Here is a 13685-nt window from a genome sequence, read left to right as displayed (position 1 = left end):
AAATGATTGATTTGAGCAAAATCTTAGATTCGTTTAATCTTTGACAGTCTATGGCTCAGGTGCTTCACAACTAGATTTGTAGGCACTTCATTGACAGTTCAATTTAAAACAATAAACACTGTTGGCACTTCACTGACACTTCAATTTTAAACAATTTAAAACAATATACTCTGGGATGCATATAGTTATTAGACACGAATCCTTGAAGGGAAGGTGGATGCCGTAACAAAAAAGTCACAGAATAGGAGATTAGGAAGAGATAGGTGATTTGACTGACAACCCTCTTCTCAGGGAGGAACCAGAGTTTTACAGGAGAGTTCTTAAGGTGCAATCTTGGTTATAACTTTGAATTGAACAAGGATCTTCTCCAACCCTGTTTTCTCATGCTGGCTTTGAAAACTATATCGTGAAATTCAAATAAGAAAACGAAAAACCATTATAATTCTTTATAGTTGGAGACGCCACTACCACAAGTTGCCACTGCCACGCTGGAACTCAGGGCTCTTGAGTCCTCCTCCCTGCCCTGCATACTGTGCTATTAATACAGCTATTCTCTTCCTCCTCTGGATTTGGGCTCGTAGTTTGACGTCACAGACGAACTGCCCCGCCCACCCTGACTCTTCGGCGGCCCCGCCTCCTCGCGCGGCCCTGCCTCTCCTGGCGTTCGCCAAGCCCCTCCCCCAGGCCATCATACTCTAGAGGCGGCTCCCGCGCGTTCCCGCCGGGCTTCTCTTCCGGCCCCGCCCCTCCCAGCTGCTATGACAACGAGTCCGCGCCCCGCGCACCGCTGCTGCTCGGGCGGGACCCAGGCTGGACCGCGGGCCCCGGCCTGGGGGCCACAGCCGTCACCGCCGCCACCTCGTCTCCTCCCCGTCCTAGCCCCGCCCTGCGTCTCCTCGCCTCCCTCGGGTCCGCGGCCGGGGTCTGTCCCCGCCGCCCCAACCCCGCCCGGATGCCGAAGGTGAAGGCGCTGCAATGCGCCCTGGCGCTGGAGATCCGCTCTGTGAGTACTGGTCGCGGCCCCGTCGCCGCCGCCCGGGTGTCGTGAGCCTCGGGAATTTACTCGGGACGCCGCCTGTGTTTACTTCCGAGAACCCAGGTTCACCTAGAAACTTCCTCCACCCTCTGAGTCATCCCTGTGGAGCCCTGACCCCGTGTCACTTGGGTCTTCCTTAGCCTCAAAAATCATGAATGCCCTCCCACTCCAGCCACACAGAGTTCTGATCCCCACCCCTCAGCTCCCCTAACTTCCTCTCAGCTTCCAGTTAGAGTTTCTTCACATCCTTTCTAAACCACTTTTGAAAGTCCTGCTCTCCGCGTGCTTAACTTTCCATGGATTGGGGTAGGTGGGTAGGGGTTTCTTTTAAAAATTCCTCTTCTCTGCTCCTGTTCTTTTCCTGAGAGATTATTACTGACCTGAGTTCTCCCCAGTCTTAGGGGCGGGGACTGGGGGATGGATTTCTTCTCAAATCAGTGCTGGTGGATTCCTTCGAACTGTTTAGCAAGCTTCTGATTAGTGAAGGGGCCTTTCCTCTCAAATCTCCAAAGTAGAATCCCTGCACTCCACAACCGAAGTGTGTCATCATTGCGCGCGGCAGCTTGCCATCTCCCCCCCCGCCCCCGCCCCGCCACCCCAGGGCCACCCCTCAGAAACCGTTTCAAGTTCCTGCAGTCCCCAAACTCTCCCAATGTTGAGAGGGATCCCCGATCCTTCCCTTCACTCCAAGAAAGGCACCAACGTTAAGAGGAAACTACTCATTCTCTCAACTTGCTGGAGACGACCCGCAACCCTACGGAAGAGATGCCAAAGAGGGTCCTGTCCCCGACGTTGCTGTGGAAGTCCAGTTGAGGCAGAGAACTCCCGTGTCCTTCCTCAAGAGAAGGGCCCAGGACCTCTCCAAGCTCTGAGCAAACACCATCCCTCTGAACAATCTCATAGGACCTTCCAAGGGGTTTTGATCTCCTTCCCCCTCATTCTTTACAGAACCCTCCTTTCTCCTCTTAAGACGAAAGCCCAGCTTCTCTCTTCTAGAGGAAATCCACCCAAAAGTCTTTCCATACCTCTCTTTTAGACCTGTAAGCAGTTTGGAAACACAATTCCTCCTCCTTCAGTCCTTTTTTTTTTTTTCTTTTTCTACTTCTTTAAGTCCTTTTATTTCTCAGCTCTTTCATCTCCCAGCAAAACTGTGTGTGTGTGTGTGTGTGTGTGTGTGTGTGTGTGTGTGTGTATGGGTGCATGGATGTGTGGTGTGTTTTAATACTTTACATAGCCAGTAACTCCCCTTCCTTCCTGCACACCCTGCCATCCAGGCCCCCCGCCCCCCAACCTCTCCGAAAGCATCCCCTGCTTTCCTGTCTATTCTTCCTCACATTACAGTGAGGCCAGTGAGGCACAGCCCCTGAAACCTCCAGGGAAATCACAAGACTGTCTTACATCTTTTGCTGGGTCTTAAAGAAAGGAAGGCCGGGTAGGGCAGAGTGTGAGGCAGGGGTAAAGAACAGAGTTTCTGGCTCCCTTGTTTTATGTTTAAGGCTGCAGAGATTTTATTCCTTGCAATGTCAGAAACTCTGTAGTTTTGGTTTCAGATGCTTTTCTAATCCCACAGCTGCCTTTTTGTAAAGGAGGATTCATTTGGCAAAAGAATACACAAAGCTTCCTGAACTGCTTGGCAGTTAGTAAAACTCTGGAGTTCAGCCTCTCTAGACTTTGTTTCTGGCTGCTTCCTCCTGTGCTGACCAATGGAGTTTAGCAGCCTGCGGAGAGCAGCTGCCTGATGGGCTGGCTGTTGCATCCCTTCCTTGGCCAATCCATTCTTGCTTAGAGGAAGTATCAGTGCTTTGTGGTAACTGACTACTGCTTGAAGGGGTTGAAGAGAGAAAAGTTATTTCACCAGCCTTTCTCTCCAGTATTATCAGAGGGAAAGTGAATGACTATACAGTGGAACTTTGTTGTTCATCGTGGCTTAAGAAATTATGCATGTGGAAACATTCCTGGTTTTTTTCAACAAACATTTGAATCAAGAATTTTACAGTTCTAAGAAATCTTAACTTTCATTGGATTATTATTATTATTATTATTTTACAGATGAGAAAATAGCATGACTATTTTTAGGGGCAGATCCGCAGCAACAGGCTAAGATTTCTGACCAGCAAAAGCCCCATTAAATTACTCTGATGCTCAGAAGGAGCAAACAATATATATATATAAACTGTTAATAATCGTATAGGTTAAACAAGCTTGATTCAGCTTTGATTGAATAGAGGAATTATATGAGCAAAGATATTTTTAACGTCTTTTCAATTTCATTTTTTTTTCAATTTAATTCAATTCTTTACATTTATGGGTTAAAAGTCAAAACTGTATAAAATGATACATTCCAAGAAGTCTCACTTCCAGCCCTATTCAAACATATCTTCCATCTATTTTCATCTGCTATAAGAAACCATTTTTATTGATTCTTCTAGTATTTCCTCTTATAATATAATCTCATTAGATACACACACACAGTACACTGCCCCTTCCCATATATATTTTTTACTTTCCTTCCTTTCCTTCATGATAGATAGCATATTACATAAGCTACTCTGCACTTTGCTTTTATACTTTCTATAATGTATCCTGAAGATCACTCAAGATCTAAAAAAGTTGACATCTTCTTTTCCCCCTCAATTTTTTACTGACATTTTCCCAAACATACAGAGTTGTTGAGAGAATAGTACAATGAGTAGCTATATCCCATGACCTGTGTTCATTAGTTTGATATATCTGTAAATTTGTATATTTATAATAATTTTTTTTTGCTAAAATATGACAGAATTGTTGCTATGAGAGTCCTAAATACTTTAGTATATGTGTTCTAAAAATAAGAACATTGCTCTACATAACCTCAAGACTATTATCACAGCTATGATAATTATCGATGCTTTCTTAGTATCTAGTCCACTTTCAGGTTTTCCTCATCGTCACAGAAATGACTTGTATAGTTGGCTTTTCCAAACCAGGATCCAATCAAAGTTTACATGTTGCATTTGGTTGTTAGATCATTTTAGTTCATTTTGATATAAAGCAGTTCTACTTTTTCTTTTCCACAATGTCTTTTCTTTTGAGGATTTAGATAAATTCATACACTTTTATATAACCATTATTCAGATCAAGGTTTAGAACTCTTGCAGCACCCCAGTAAATTCCCTTGTTCCTCCTTTTAAACCCTGCACAAAGGGAACACTTACTCTGATTTCTGTCACTCACCACAGATTAGTTTGCCAGTATTTGAGCTTCATATTAAATGAGCTATATGCTGCTGCTGCTGCTAAGTCCGCTTCAGTCGTATCTGACTCTGCGACCTCATAGACAGAAGCCCACCAAGCTCCCCCAACCCTGGGATTCTCCAGGCAAGAACACTGGAGTGGGTTTCCATTTCCTTCTCCAATGCATGAAAGTGAAAAAATAAAGTGAAGTCGCTCAGTCATGTCAGACTCCTACCGACTGCAGCCTACCAGGCTCCTCTGTCCATGGGATTTTCCAGGCAAGAGTACTGGAGTGGGGTGCCATTGCCTTCTCCGAAATGAGCTATATAGTGTATAATATTTTCTGTGGGCTTCTCTTGCTCATTGTTTTTTTGAGACTCATCCATGTTGCTGTGCTTATCAGTAGTCATTCCTTTATATTGTGTAGTAGCTATCATATGGTTATATGGTTATATATATCATATATATATATATATGGTTCACAATAGATTTCTATCATATGGTTCACACCAGATTTTGTTGTACACCACAGCATGTTTATGCCTTCTCTTTATTGTTGATTATTTGGGTTGTTACCAGGTTGTGACTGTCTTGGATAAAGCTACTAGGCACATTCATTCCTGAAAAGGTCTTTTTATGCACATTATGCTAAGGAGACCAGACTCGGATACAGAATATCCCATGTTATTGTCTGATTTTTTTTCCCCATTGTGGTGACATTTAATTTGCTCTTCTAAACTGGAAATTAGGTGTTTAATTTCTACTGGCTTATTGAAAATGTGGCACTTCATTTTCTTCTCCCCTTTCCATGTTTATGTTTTGTTGCAGTCTTGTATTTGTGGCAAGCTCATCTTTGATACTGTGATCACATGAGAGCAAAAATGAGTAAACAGGAAAGGTTTTGGTGTATAACACAATATTTTGAGTTGCTCAACAGAACCAAGATTTGAGAGAAAATATATTGCTGGGAAAGAAAGTGTGACTTTTCTCAAGGAATCTTGGGAGAATGATATAATATGCCAAGTAACTCAATTTTAAAGAGCAGCCAAAAATTATATTTCCTATCACTTACACTTTTGATATTTGAAACAAATGTGATATAAAAAAGTATATTTACCACTGCTTCTCTCTACCTTCTTCTTATTCAGTAGTGCAGTTTCCATGAGATTTTTTTTTTTAGGAATATAGACAGAAGAAATTGGAGGTATAAGAGTAAAGCCCAATGCCTGGGCAGTAAAACCAGCCAATTTGCTTTACCTGAATAGTGTCAGTTTGGAGTTAGTCAATATTATATAATTCCCATTTTTTCTTCTCTATATTGACTTCACCTTGTTACCTCAGTCACCTCAGTCACATTACTGACAGCATTGAAGCAAACAGATCTAGGTCCTTTTCTGTTACTATTCGTCTGATCGTCTGTGATGGTCATCTGGTTTCCTTACTCAGTTATGCTGCAGTTGGTATTTCCCTGGAATACAGACTTTTTAAAACTTTGCCTATAAAGTGCTTCAGACTTACAGAAAAAGAAAATCTAAATACTGTCATCCTTCACCACCCTGATTTAACAAATGCTCATTTTACATTTTCTGAAGATTTTTGTTTTTAAGAAAATGTTACAGATCTAGTTTAAGGCCCTTTTGCACCTCTTTCTGAGTCCAGTTTTCCTCCCTCCCTTCCTAAAGGTAATGTAATAAATATCCTGAAGTTGGACTGTGTTCTTTTCATTCAGGTTTTTTACAGTTGCTACATATTTGTGTATGCCTACATAATCTGTATACTATTGCTCTGTTTTAAAATCTTACACAAATGGTTTAATACTGTAGGTTCTTGTTTAGTCACCAAGTTGTGTCCAACTCTTTGCGACCCCATAGACTGCAGGAAATAATGTAGGTGTCCTTCTGCAAATCTGTTTTCCCACTTCACTGTTTCTAAAATTTGTCGCCAAGTGTTGATTCTTGCAAATCTAGTTCATTTCCTTAATTGTTAGATTTTGTTGTTGTTGATGTTGTTGTTTAGTTGCTAAGTCACGCCTGACGTTTTTGTGATTCCATGGACTATAGTCCACTAGGCTCCTCTCTCCATGGGATTTCCCAGGCAAGAATACTAGAGTGGATTGCCATTTCCTTATTTCCCAGGCAAGAATACTAGAGTGGATTGCCATTTCCTTCTCCAGGGGATCTTCCCAACCCAGGGATAGAACCCGCATCTCCTGCATTGGCAGGCAGATTCTTTACCACTGAACTACCTAGGAAGCCCTGATTGTTGCATAATGCTGTATGTTTGCATTAGAGATTTAATTCTTATTCCCCTATTGATGGACTTTTAACTACCAGTGTTCCTCTTTTTGAATATTACAGATAGCATTGCAGTGAGAATATTCGTACATATCTTGGTGTCCATGAATCTGTTGTTCTCAAGGGCTGGTACTATGCCCTAGGGATCATTCTAAGAAATTTGTTGGCTACCTGTGTTTGTCATAGTGGTTGCAGTGTGTGTGTGTGTTGGGGGTGTTTCTGTTGGTGTTGATTGTCTGTTATTCTGCATGACTTGAATATTCCCTTGAATATATATCTATACATATATATGAAAGCCTGTTTATGATTAGAGATTAAGAATCTAACTCTGTTTTATGTATAAAGACAGACCTTTTGTGTATGTGTATGTGTGTCTGTGTGTGGAAAAGTTTTAAGTACAGTGACTTTTCCAGTGATGCAATTATCATCTAAAGTGAGGAAAGAGTGTACTTTGTTTTGTTTGGAACTCTGTTAAGAGTTTACTTTTTCAGAAAATCATAACATCACTGGCAGCTCTGCTTAAATTGAGTTGACATGGAACAACAGACTGGTTCCAAATAGGAAAAGGAGTATATCAAGGCTGTATATTGTCACCCTGCTTATTTAACTTATATGCAGAGTACATCATGAGAAACGCTGGGCTGGAGGAAGCACAAGCTGGAATCAAGATTGCCAGGAGAAATATCAATAACCTCAGACATGCAGATGACACTACTCTTATGGTAGAAAGTGAAGAAGAACTAAAGAGCCTCTTGATAAAAGTGAAAGAGGAGAGTGAAAAAGTTGGCTTAAAGCTCAACATTCAGAAAACTAAGATCATGGTATCCAGTCCCATCACTTCCTGGGAAATAGATGGGGAAACATCTATTTTTTTTTGACTTTATTTTTTCAGGGCTCCAAAATCACTGCAAATGGTGATTGCAGCCATGAAATTAAAAGACGCTCATTCCTTGGAAGGAAAGTTATGACCAACCTAGACAGCATATTAAAAAGCAGAGACATTATTTTGCCAACAAAGGTCCATCTAGTCAAGGCCATGGTTTTTCCAATGGTCATGTATGGATGTGAGAGTTGGACTGTGAAGAAAGCTGAGCGCTGAAGGATTGATGCTTTTGAACTGTGGTGTTGGAGAAGACTCTTGAGAGTCCCTTGGACTGCAAGGAGATCCAACCAGTCCATCGTAAAGGAGATCAGTCCTGGGTGTTCACTGGAAGGACTGATTTTGAAGCTGAAACTCCAACACTTTGGCCACCTGATGCAAAGAGCTGACTCATTTGAAAAGACCCTGATGCTGGGAAAGATTGAGGGCAGGAGGAGATGGGGACGACAGAGGATGAGATGGCTGGATGGCATCACTGACTTGATGGACATGGGTTTAGGTGGACTCCGGGAGTTGGTGATGGACAGGGAGGCCTGGCGTGCTGTGGTTCATGGGGTCGCAAAGAGTTGGACACGACTGAGTGACTGAACTGAACTGACAGCTACCATTCGGCATTTGAAACTGACCAGTTCATGTTGATTCTGTGAATAGGTGCAAAGAGTGTATCTTGAAGCCTAGTCCTGTCTCAGGATTTACACATAGACATATGTAATTATAAAGTATTTCTGTATTTTTTTCAGTTTTGGCATTGGTTTATTTTTTCAGTTATAGGTATAGATAAACTACAAAATGTTAGTTGTAAAAGCAGGATTTTGGATCTTAGAGACATCCAGTGCTCTAGGGTATAGATTTAGAAATGAAACTATTGAATCTTAGGGAATTGTGTTAATTTCGTAGGGCTTCTATGAGAAATCACCAATATAACTTGTTGGTTATATGTAATGTAAATTTCAGAGATCTTCCAGTTGAAGATAATTTTTTCACTTTGTTTTTGCTCTTTTTAGTAATGCCTTTTGTTTTCATTTTCTTTGTTCTTTTTGTTGTTGTTGCTGATAAAGAATGCCACTGAGTCCTTAACTTTTTATGGAACTATAGCATATATTTAGAAAGTGTACATATGCAAAGTGTATAATTACCACCCAGATGGATAGTTAGAATAGTATCAACACTCCAGGTTGCTTCCTTGTGCTCCATTCCTTTTGGCTACTCCACCTCCACTCTTCTCTTCCCAGAGGTAACCACTATGTTAACTTCTATCTCAATGTATTTTGAACTTGTAATGTCAGTTTCTCTGTCTCTCTTTCTCTGTCCCTCCTTTCACTCCCTGTCTCCTTCGACTTTTTTCTGTGACTTCTTTGTGAGAATTCATCCATGTTGTCATGTGAAGCAATAATTCTTTATCCTTTCTATTGTCTCTTCCCCAACTCTATTGATATATAATTGACACATAGCATTATATGTGTTTAAAGTGTACATATGTTGATTTATGTTTATAAATTGCAAAATGATTGCTACCAAAATATTAGCTACTATCGCCATCCTGTCACATAGTTGACATTCTTTTTTGAGTTGAGAACAGTTAAGATTTACTTTCTTAGCAACATTCAAGTATACAGTACAGTATTATTAATTATAGTGACCATGCTGTTTACATTAGATACTTGTTAATCTTATAACTAGAAGTTTACACCCTTTGACCATTATCTCCCCATTTCCCCCACCTCCTCAACCCTTGGTAAACACCACTCTACTATCTGTTTCTCTGAGTTCATCTTTTTAGATTTTACATATAAGTGATATCTTACAGTGTTTGTTTTTTTTCTGTTTGATTTAGCATAATGCCTTCAAGGTCCATCCAGTTTGTCACAAATGACAGGATTTCATTTTTTCTGTTGGCTGAATGGTATTGCTACATGTATATCCCCTGTTCTTTGCCATTCATCTAGTTATCCATTGACAGACACTTAGGTTTCCTTCTTATCTTGGGTGTTGTGAGTAATGCTGTTGTAAACATGAGAGTGCAGATATGAGATCTTGATTTCAGTTCCTTTGTGTATACATCCAAAATTAGGATTGTTGGATCATATATGGTCATTCTATTTCGGGTTATTTGAGGAACCTCCATAGTGTTTTCCATAGTGTTTTCCATAGTGGCTATGCGCAATTGCATTCCCACAAGCAGTGTCTTTACAATTCCCTTTTCTTTAGATCCTCACCAACACTTGTTATATCATGTCTTCTTCATGATAGTTCTTCTGACATGTGTGAAGTGATATCTAATTGTGGCTTTGATTTGCATTTCCCTGATGATTTGTGATGTTGAACATCTTTTCATGTACCTGTTGGCTGTTTAATCCCTTATGATTATACAGTCAGTCAGTTCAGTCACTGAGTCGGGTCTGACTCTTTGTGACCCCATGGACTGCTGCACACCAAGCTTCCCTGTCTATCACCAACTCCTAGAGTTTATTCAAACTCTTGTCCATCGAATCAGTGATCCCATCCAACCATCTCGTCCTCTGTAGTCCCCTTCTCTTCCCACCTTCATTCTTTCCCAGCCTCAGGGTCTTTTTCAATTAGTCAGTTCTTTACATCAGGTGGCCAAAATATTGGAGTTTCAACTATAGCATCCATCCTTCCAATGAATATTCAGGACTGATTTCCTTTAGGATAGACTGGTTGGATCTCCTTGCAGTCCAAGGGACTCTCAAGAGTCTTCTCCAATACCACAGTTCAAAAGCATCAATTCTTAGACACTCAGCTTTCTTTATAGTCCAGCTCTCATCCATACCTGACTACTGGAAAAACCATAGCTTTGACTACATGGACATTTGTTGGCAAAGTGATGTATCTGTTTTTTAATATGCTGTCTAGGTTGGTCATAGCTTTTCTTCCAAGGAGGAAGTGTCTTTTAAATTCATGGCTGCAGTTGCCATCTGCAGTGATTTTGGAGCCCAAGAAAATAAAGTCTGTCACTGTTTCCATTGTTTCCCCATCTATTTGCCAGGAGGTGATGGGACCAGACGCCATGATCTCAGTTTTCTGAATGTTGAGCTTTAAGCCAACTATTTCACTCTCCTCTTTTACTTTCATCAAGAGGCTCTTTAATTCTTCTTTGCTTTCTTCCATAAGGGTGGTGTCATCTGCATATCTGAGGTTACTGATATTTCTCCTGGCAATCTTGATTCCAGCTTGTGCTTCATCCAGCCCAACATTTCCCATGATGTACTCTGCATAGAAGTTAAACAAGCAGCGTAACAATATATAACGTACTCCTTTCTCAATTTGGAACCAGTCTGTTGTTCCATGTCCAGTTCTAACTGTTGCTTCTTCACCTGCATACAGATTTCTCAGGAGGCAGGTCAGGTGGTCTGATATTCCCCTCTCCTGAAGAATTTTCCACACTTTGTTGTGAACCACACAGTCAAAGGCTTTGGCATAATCAATAAAGCAGAAGTAGGTGTTTTTCTGGAACTCTCTTGCTTTTCTGATGATCCAGCGGATGTTGGCAATTTGATCTCTGGTTCCTCTGCCTTTCCTAATCCAGCTTGAACATCTGGAAGTTCTCGGTTCACATACTGTTGAAGCCTGGCTTGGAGAATTTTTAGCATTACCTTCTTATCATGTGAGATGAGTGCAGTTGTGCAGTAGTTTGAGCATTCTTTGGCATTGCCTTTCTTTGGGATTGGAATGAAAACTGCCCTTTTCAAATCCTGTGGCTACTGCTGAGTTTTCCAAATTTGCTGGCATATTGAGTGCAGCACTTTCACAGCATCATCTTTCAGGATTTGAAATAACTCAACTGGAATTCCCTCACCTCCACTAGCTTTATTGGCAGTGATGCTTCCTAAAGCCCACTTCACTTCACATTCCAGGATGTCTGGCTCTAGGTGAGTGATCACACCATTATGGTTATCTGGGTCATGAAGATCTTTTTTGTATAGTTCTTCTGTGTATTCTTGCCACCTCTTCTTAATATCTTCTGTTTCTGTTAGATCCATACCATTTCTGTCCTTTATTGTGCCCATCTTTGCATGAAATGTTCCCTTGTTATCTCTAATTTTCTTGAAGAGGTCTCTAGTCTTTCCCATTCTGTTGTTTTCCTCTATTTCTTTGCAGTAATCACTGAGGAAGGCTTTCTTATCTCTCCTTGCTATTCTTTGGAACTCTGTATTCAAATGGGTGTATCTTTTGTTTTCTCCTTTGCCTTTCACTTCTCTTCTTTTCACAGCTATTTGTAAGGCCTCCTCAGACAACCATTTTGCCTTTTTGCATTTCTTTTTCTTGGGGATGGTCTTGATCACTGCCTCCTGTATAAAGTAATGAACTTCTGTCCATAGTTTTTCAGGCACTCTATCAGATCTAATCCCTTGAATCTATTTGTCACTTCCATTGTATAATCGTAAGGGATTTGATTTAGGTCATACCTGAATGGTCTAGTGGTTTCCCCTACTTTCTTCAATTAAGTCTGAATTTAGCTATAAGAAGTTCATGATTTGAGCCACAGTCATCTTCCAGTCTTTTTTCTGCTGACTGTATAAAGCTTTTCCACCTTTGGCTGCAAAGAATATAATCAATCTGATTTTGCTGTTGACCATCTGGTGATGTCCATGTGTAGAGTCTTCTCCTGTGTTTCTGGAAGAGGGTGTTTGCTATGACCAGTGTGTTGTCTTGGCAGAACTCTATTAGCCTTTGCCCTGCTTCATTCTGTACTCCAAGGCCAAATTTGCCTGTTACTCCAGGTGTTTCTTGACTTCCTACTTTAGCATTCCAGTCCCCTGTAATGAAAAGGACATCTTTTTCGGGTGTTAGTGCTAGAAGGGCTTGTAGGTCTTCATAGAACCATTCACCTTCAGCTTCTTCAGCATTACTGGTTGGGGCATAGACTTGGATTACTGTGATATTAAATGGTTTGGCTTGGAAACGAACAGAGATCATTCTGTCATTTTTGAGATTGCATCAAAGTACTGCATTTTGGACTCTTTTGTTGACTATGATGGCTACTCCATTTCTTCTAAGGGATTCTTGGCCACAGTAGTAGATATAATGGTCATCTGAGTTAAATTCACCCATTCTAGTCCATTTTAGTTCTCTGGTTCCTAAAATGTCGATGTTCAGTCTTGCCATCTCCTGTTTGACCTCTTCCAATTTGCCTTGATTCATGGACCTAACATTCCAGGTTGGTATGAAATATTGGGCTTTCTGGCATCAGACTTTATTTCCATCACTAGTCATATCCAGAGCTGGGTTTTGTTTTTACTCTGTCTCTGTCTCTTCATTGTTTCTGGAGTTATTTCTCCACTGATCTCCAGGAGCCTATTGGGCACCTTCTGACCTGGGGAGTTCATCTTTCAGTGTCCTATCGTTTTGCCTTTTCATACTGTTTATGGGGTTCTCAAGGCAAGAATATTGAAGAGGTCTGCCATTCGCTTCTCCAGTGGACCACGTTTTGTCAGAACTCTCCACTATGAACCGTCCATCTTGGGTGGTCCTACACAGCATGGCTCATAGTTCTCAAGATGTCAGAGTAGAAGGATGTGCACTTATCTTCTCTGAAAACTCCAAAATTACAACTCGCTGCTGAACAGCCATTGACAGGAGAATGTTGGATCCCACCAAGAAAAGTTGGATCCCACTAAAAAAAGTTACCTTACATCCAAGGGCAAAGGAGAACCATCCAGCAGGATGGTAGAAGGGGTGAAATCATGTTTAGAATCAAACCCCATGCCCACCAGAGACGCTCGGAGCGTTCAAACAAGTCTTATGCACACCAGAACCCAGAGACCCCACAGAGACTGAGCCAGAACTGTGTTTGAGTGTCTCCTGGAAAGGTACGCATTAGCAGGGGCTCTGGGTGCAGTAGACCTGGGTATAACATAAGCCCTCTTGGAGGAGGTCACCATTAACCCCACCATGAAGCTACCAGAACTTACGCAGGACTGGAGAAATAGACTTTTGGAGGGTACAAATAAAACCTTGTGCCCACCAGGACCCAGGAGAAAGGAGCAGTGACCCCAGAAGAGACTCACCCAGACTTGCCCATGAGTGTTCAGGAGACTCCAGCCAAGGCGTGGGTTGGTGGTAGCTTGCTGCTGGGTTGAGGGCATGCAGCAGTGTGTGCATGGAACCTTTTGAAGGCAGTTGCCATTATCTTCATTACCTCCTGCATAGTTTGGCCTCAGGTGAAACAATAGGGAGGGAACACAGCCCTGCCCATCAACAGAAAACTGGATTAAAGATTTATAGAGATGGAAATACCAGAC

The 13685-nt window shown here is 41.5% G+C and overlaps 1 protein-coding gene across 2 annotated transcripts in view; it reads left to right on the top strand.

Annotated features, from left to right (window-relative positions):
* Positions 1–766: 766 nt before the first annotated feature.
* Positions 767–13685, top strand: part of SPATA6 (spermatogenesis associated 6) — a 171130-nt gene continuing 158211 nt past the window's right edge. For both annotated transcript variants that reach the window (XM_010834435.1, XM_010834434.1), the window contains exon 1: positions 767–1003. In XM_010834435.1, coding sequence (XP_010832737.1) covers positions 953–1003 — 51 coding nt within the window. In that variant the 5' untranslated portion in view covers positions 767–952. The remainder of the gene's footprint in view (positions 1004–13685) is intronic.

This window comes from Bison bison, unplaced genomic scaffold, assembly GCF_000754665.1.
Source record: "Bison bison bison isolate TAMUID 2011002044 unplaced genomic scaffold, Bison_UMD1.0 scf7180017864033, whole genome shotgun sequence".
In the NCBI taxonomy this organism is placed as follows: domain Eukaryota; kingdom Metazoa; phylum Chordata; class Mammalia; order Artiodactyla; family Bovidae; genus Bison; species Bison bison.
Note: the sequence above shows the minus strand (reverse complement) of the source record. Positions and strands in the feature narration are given on the sequence as shown.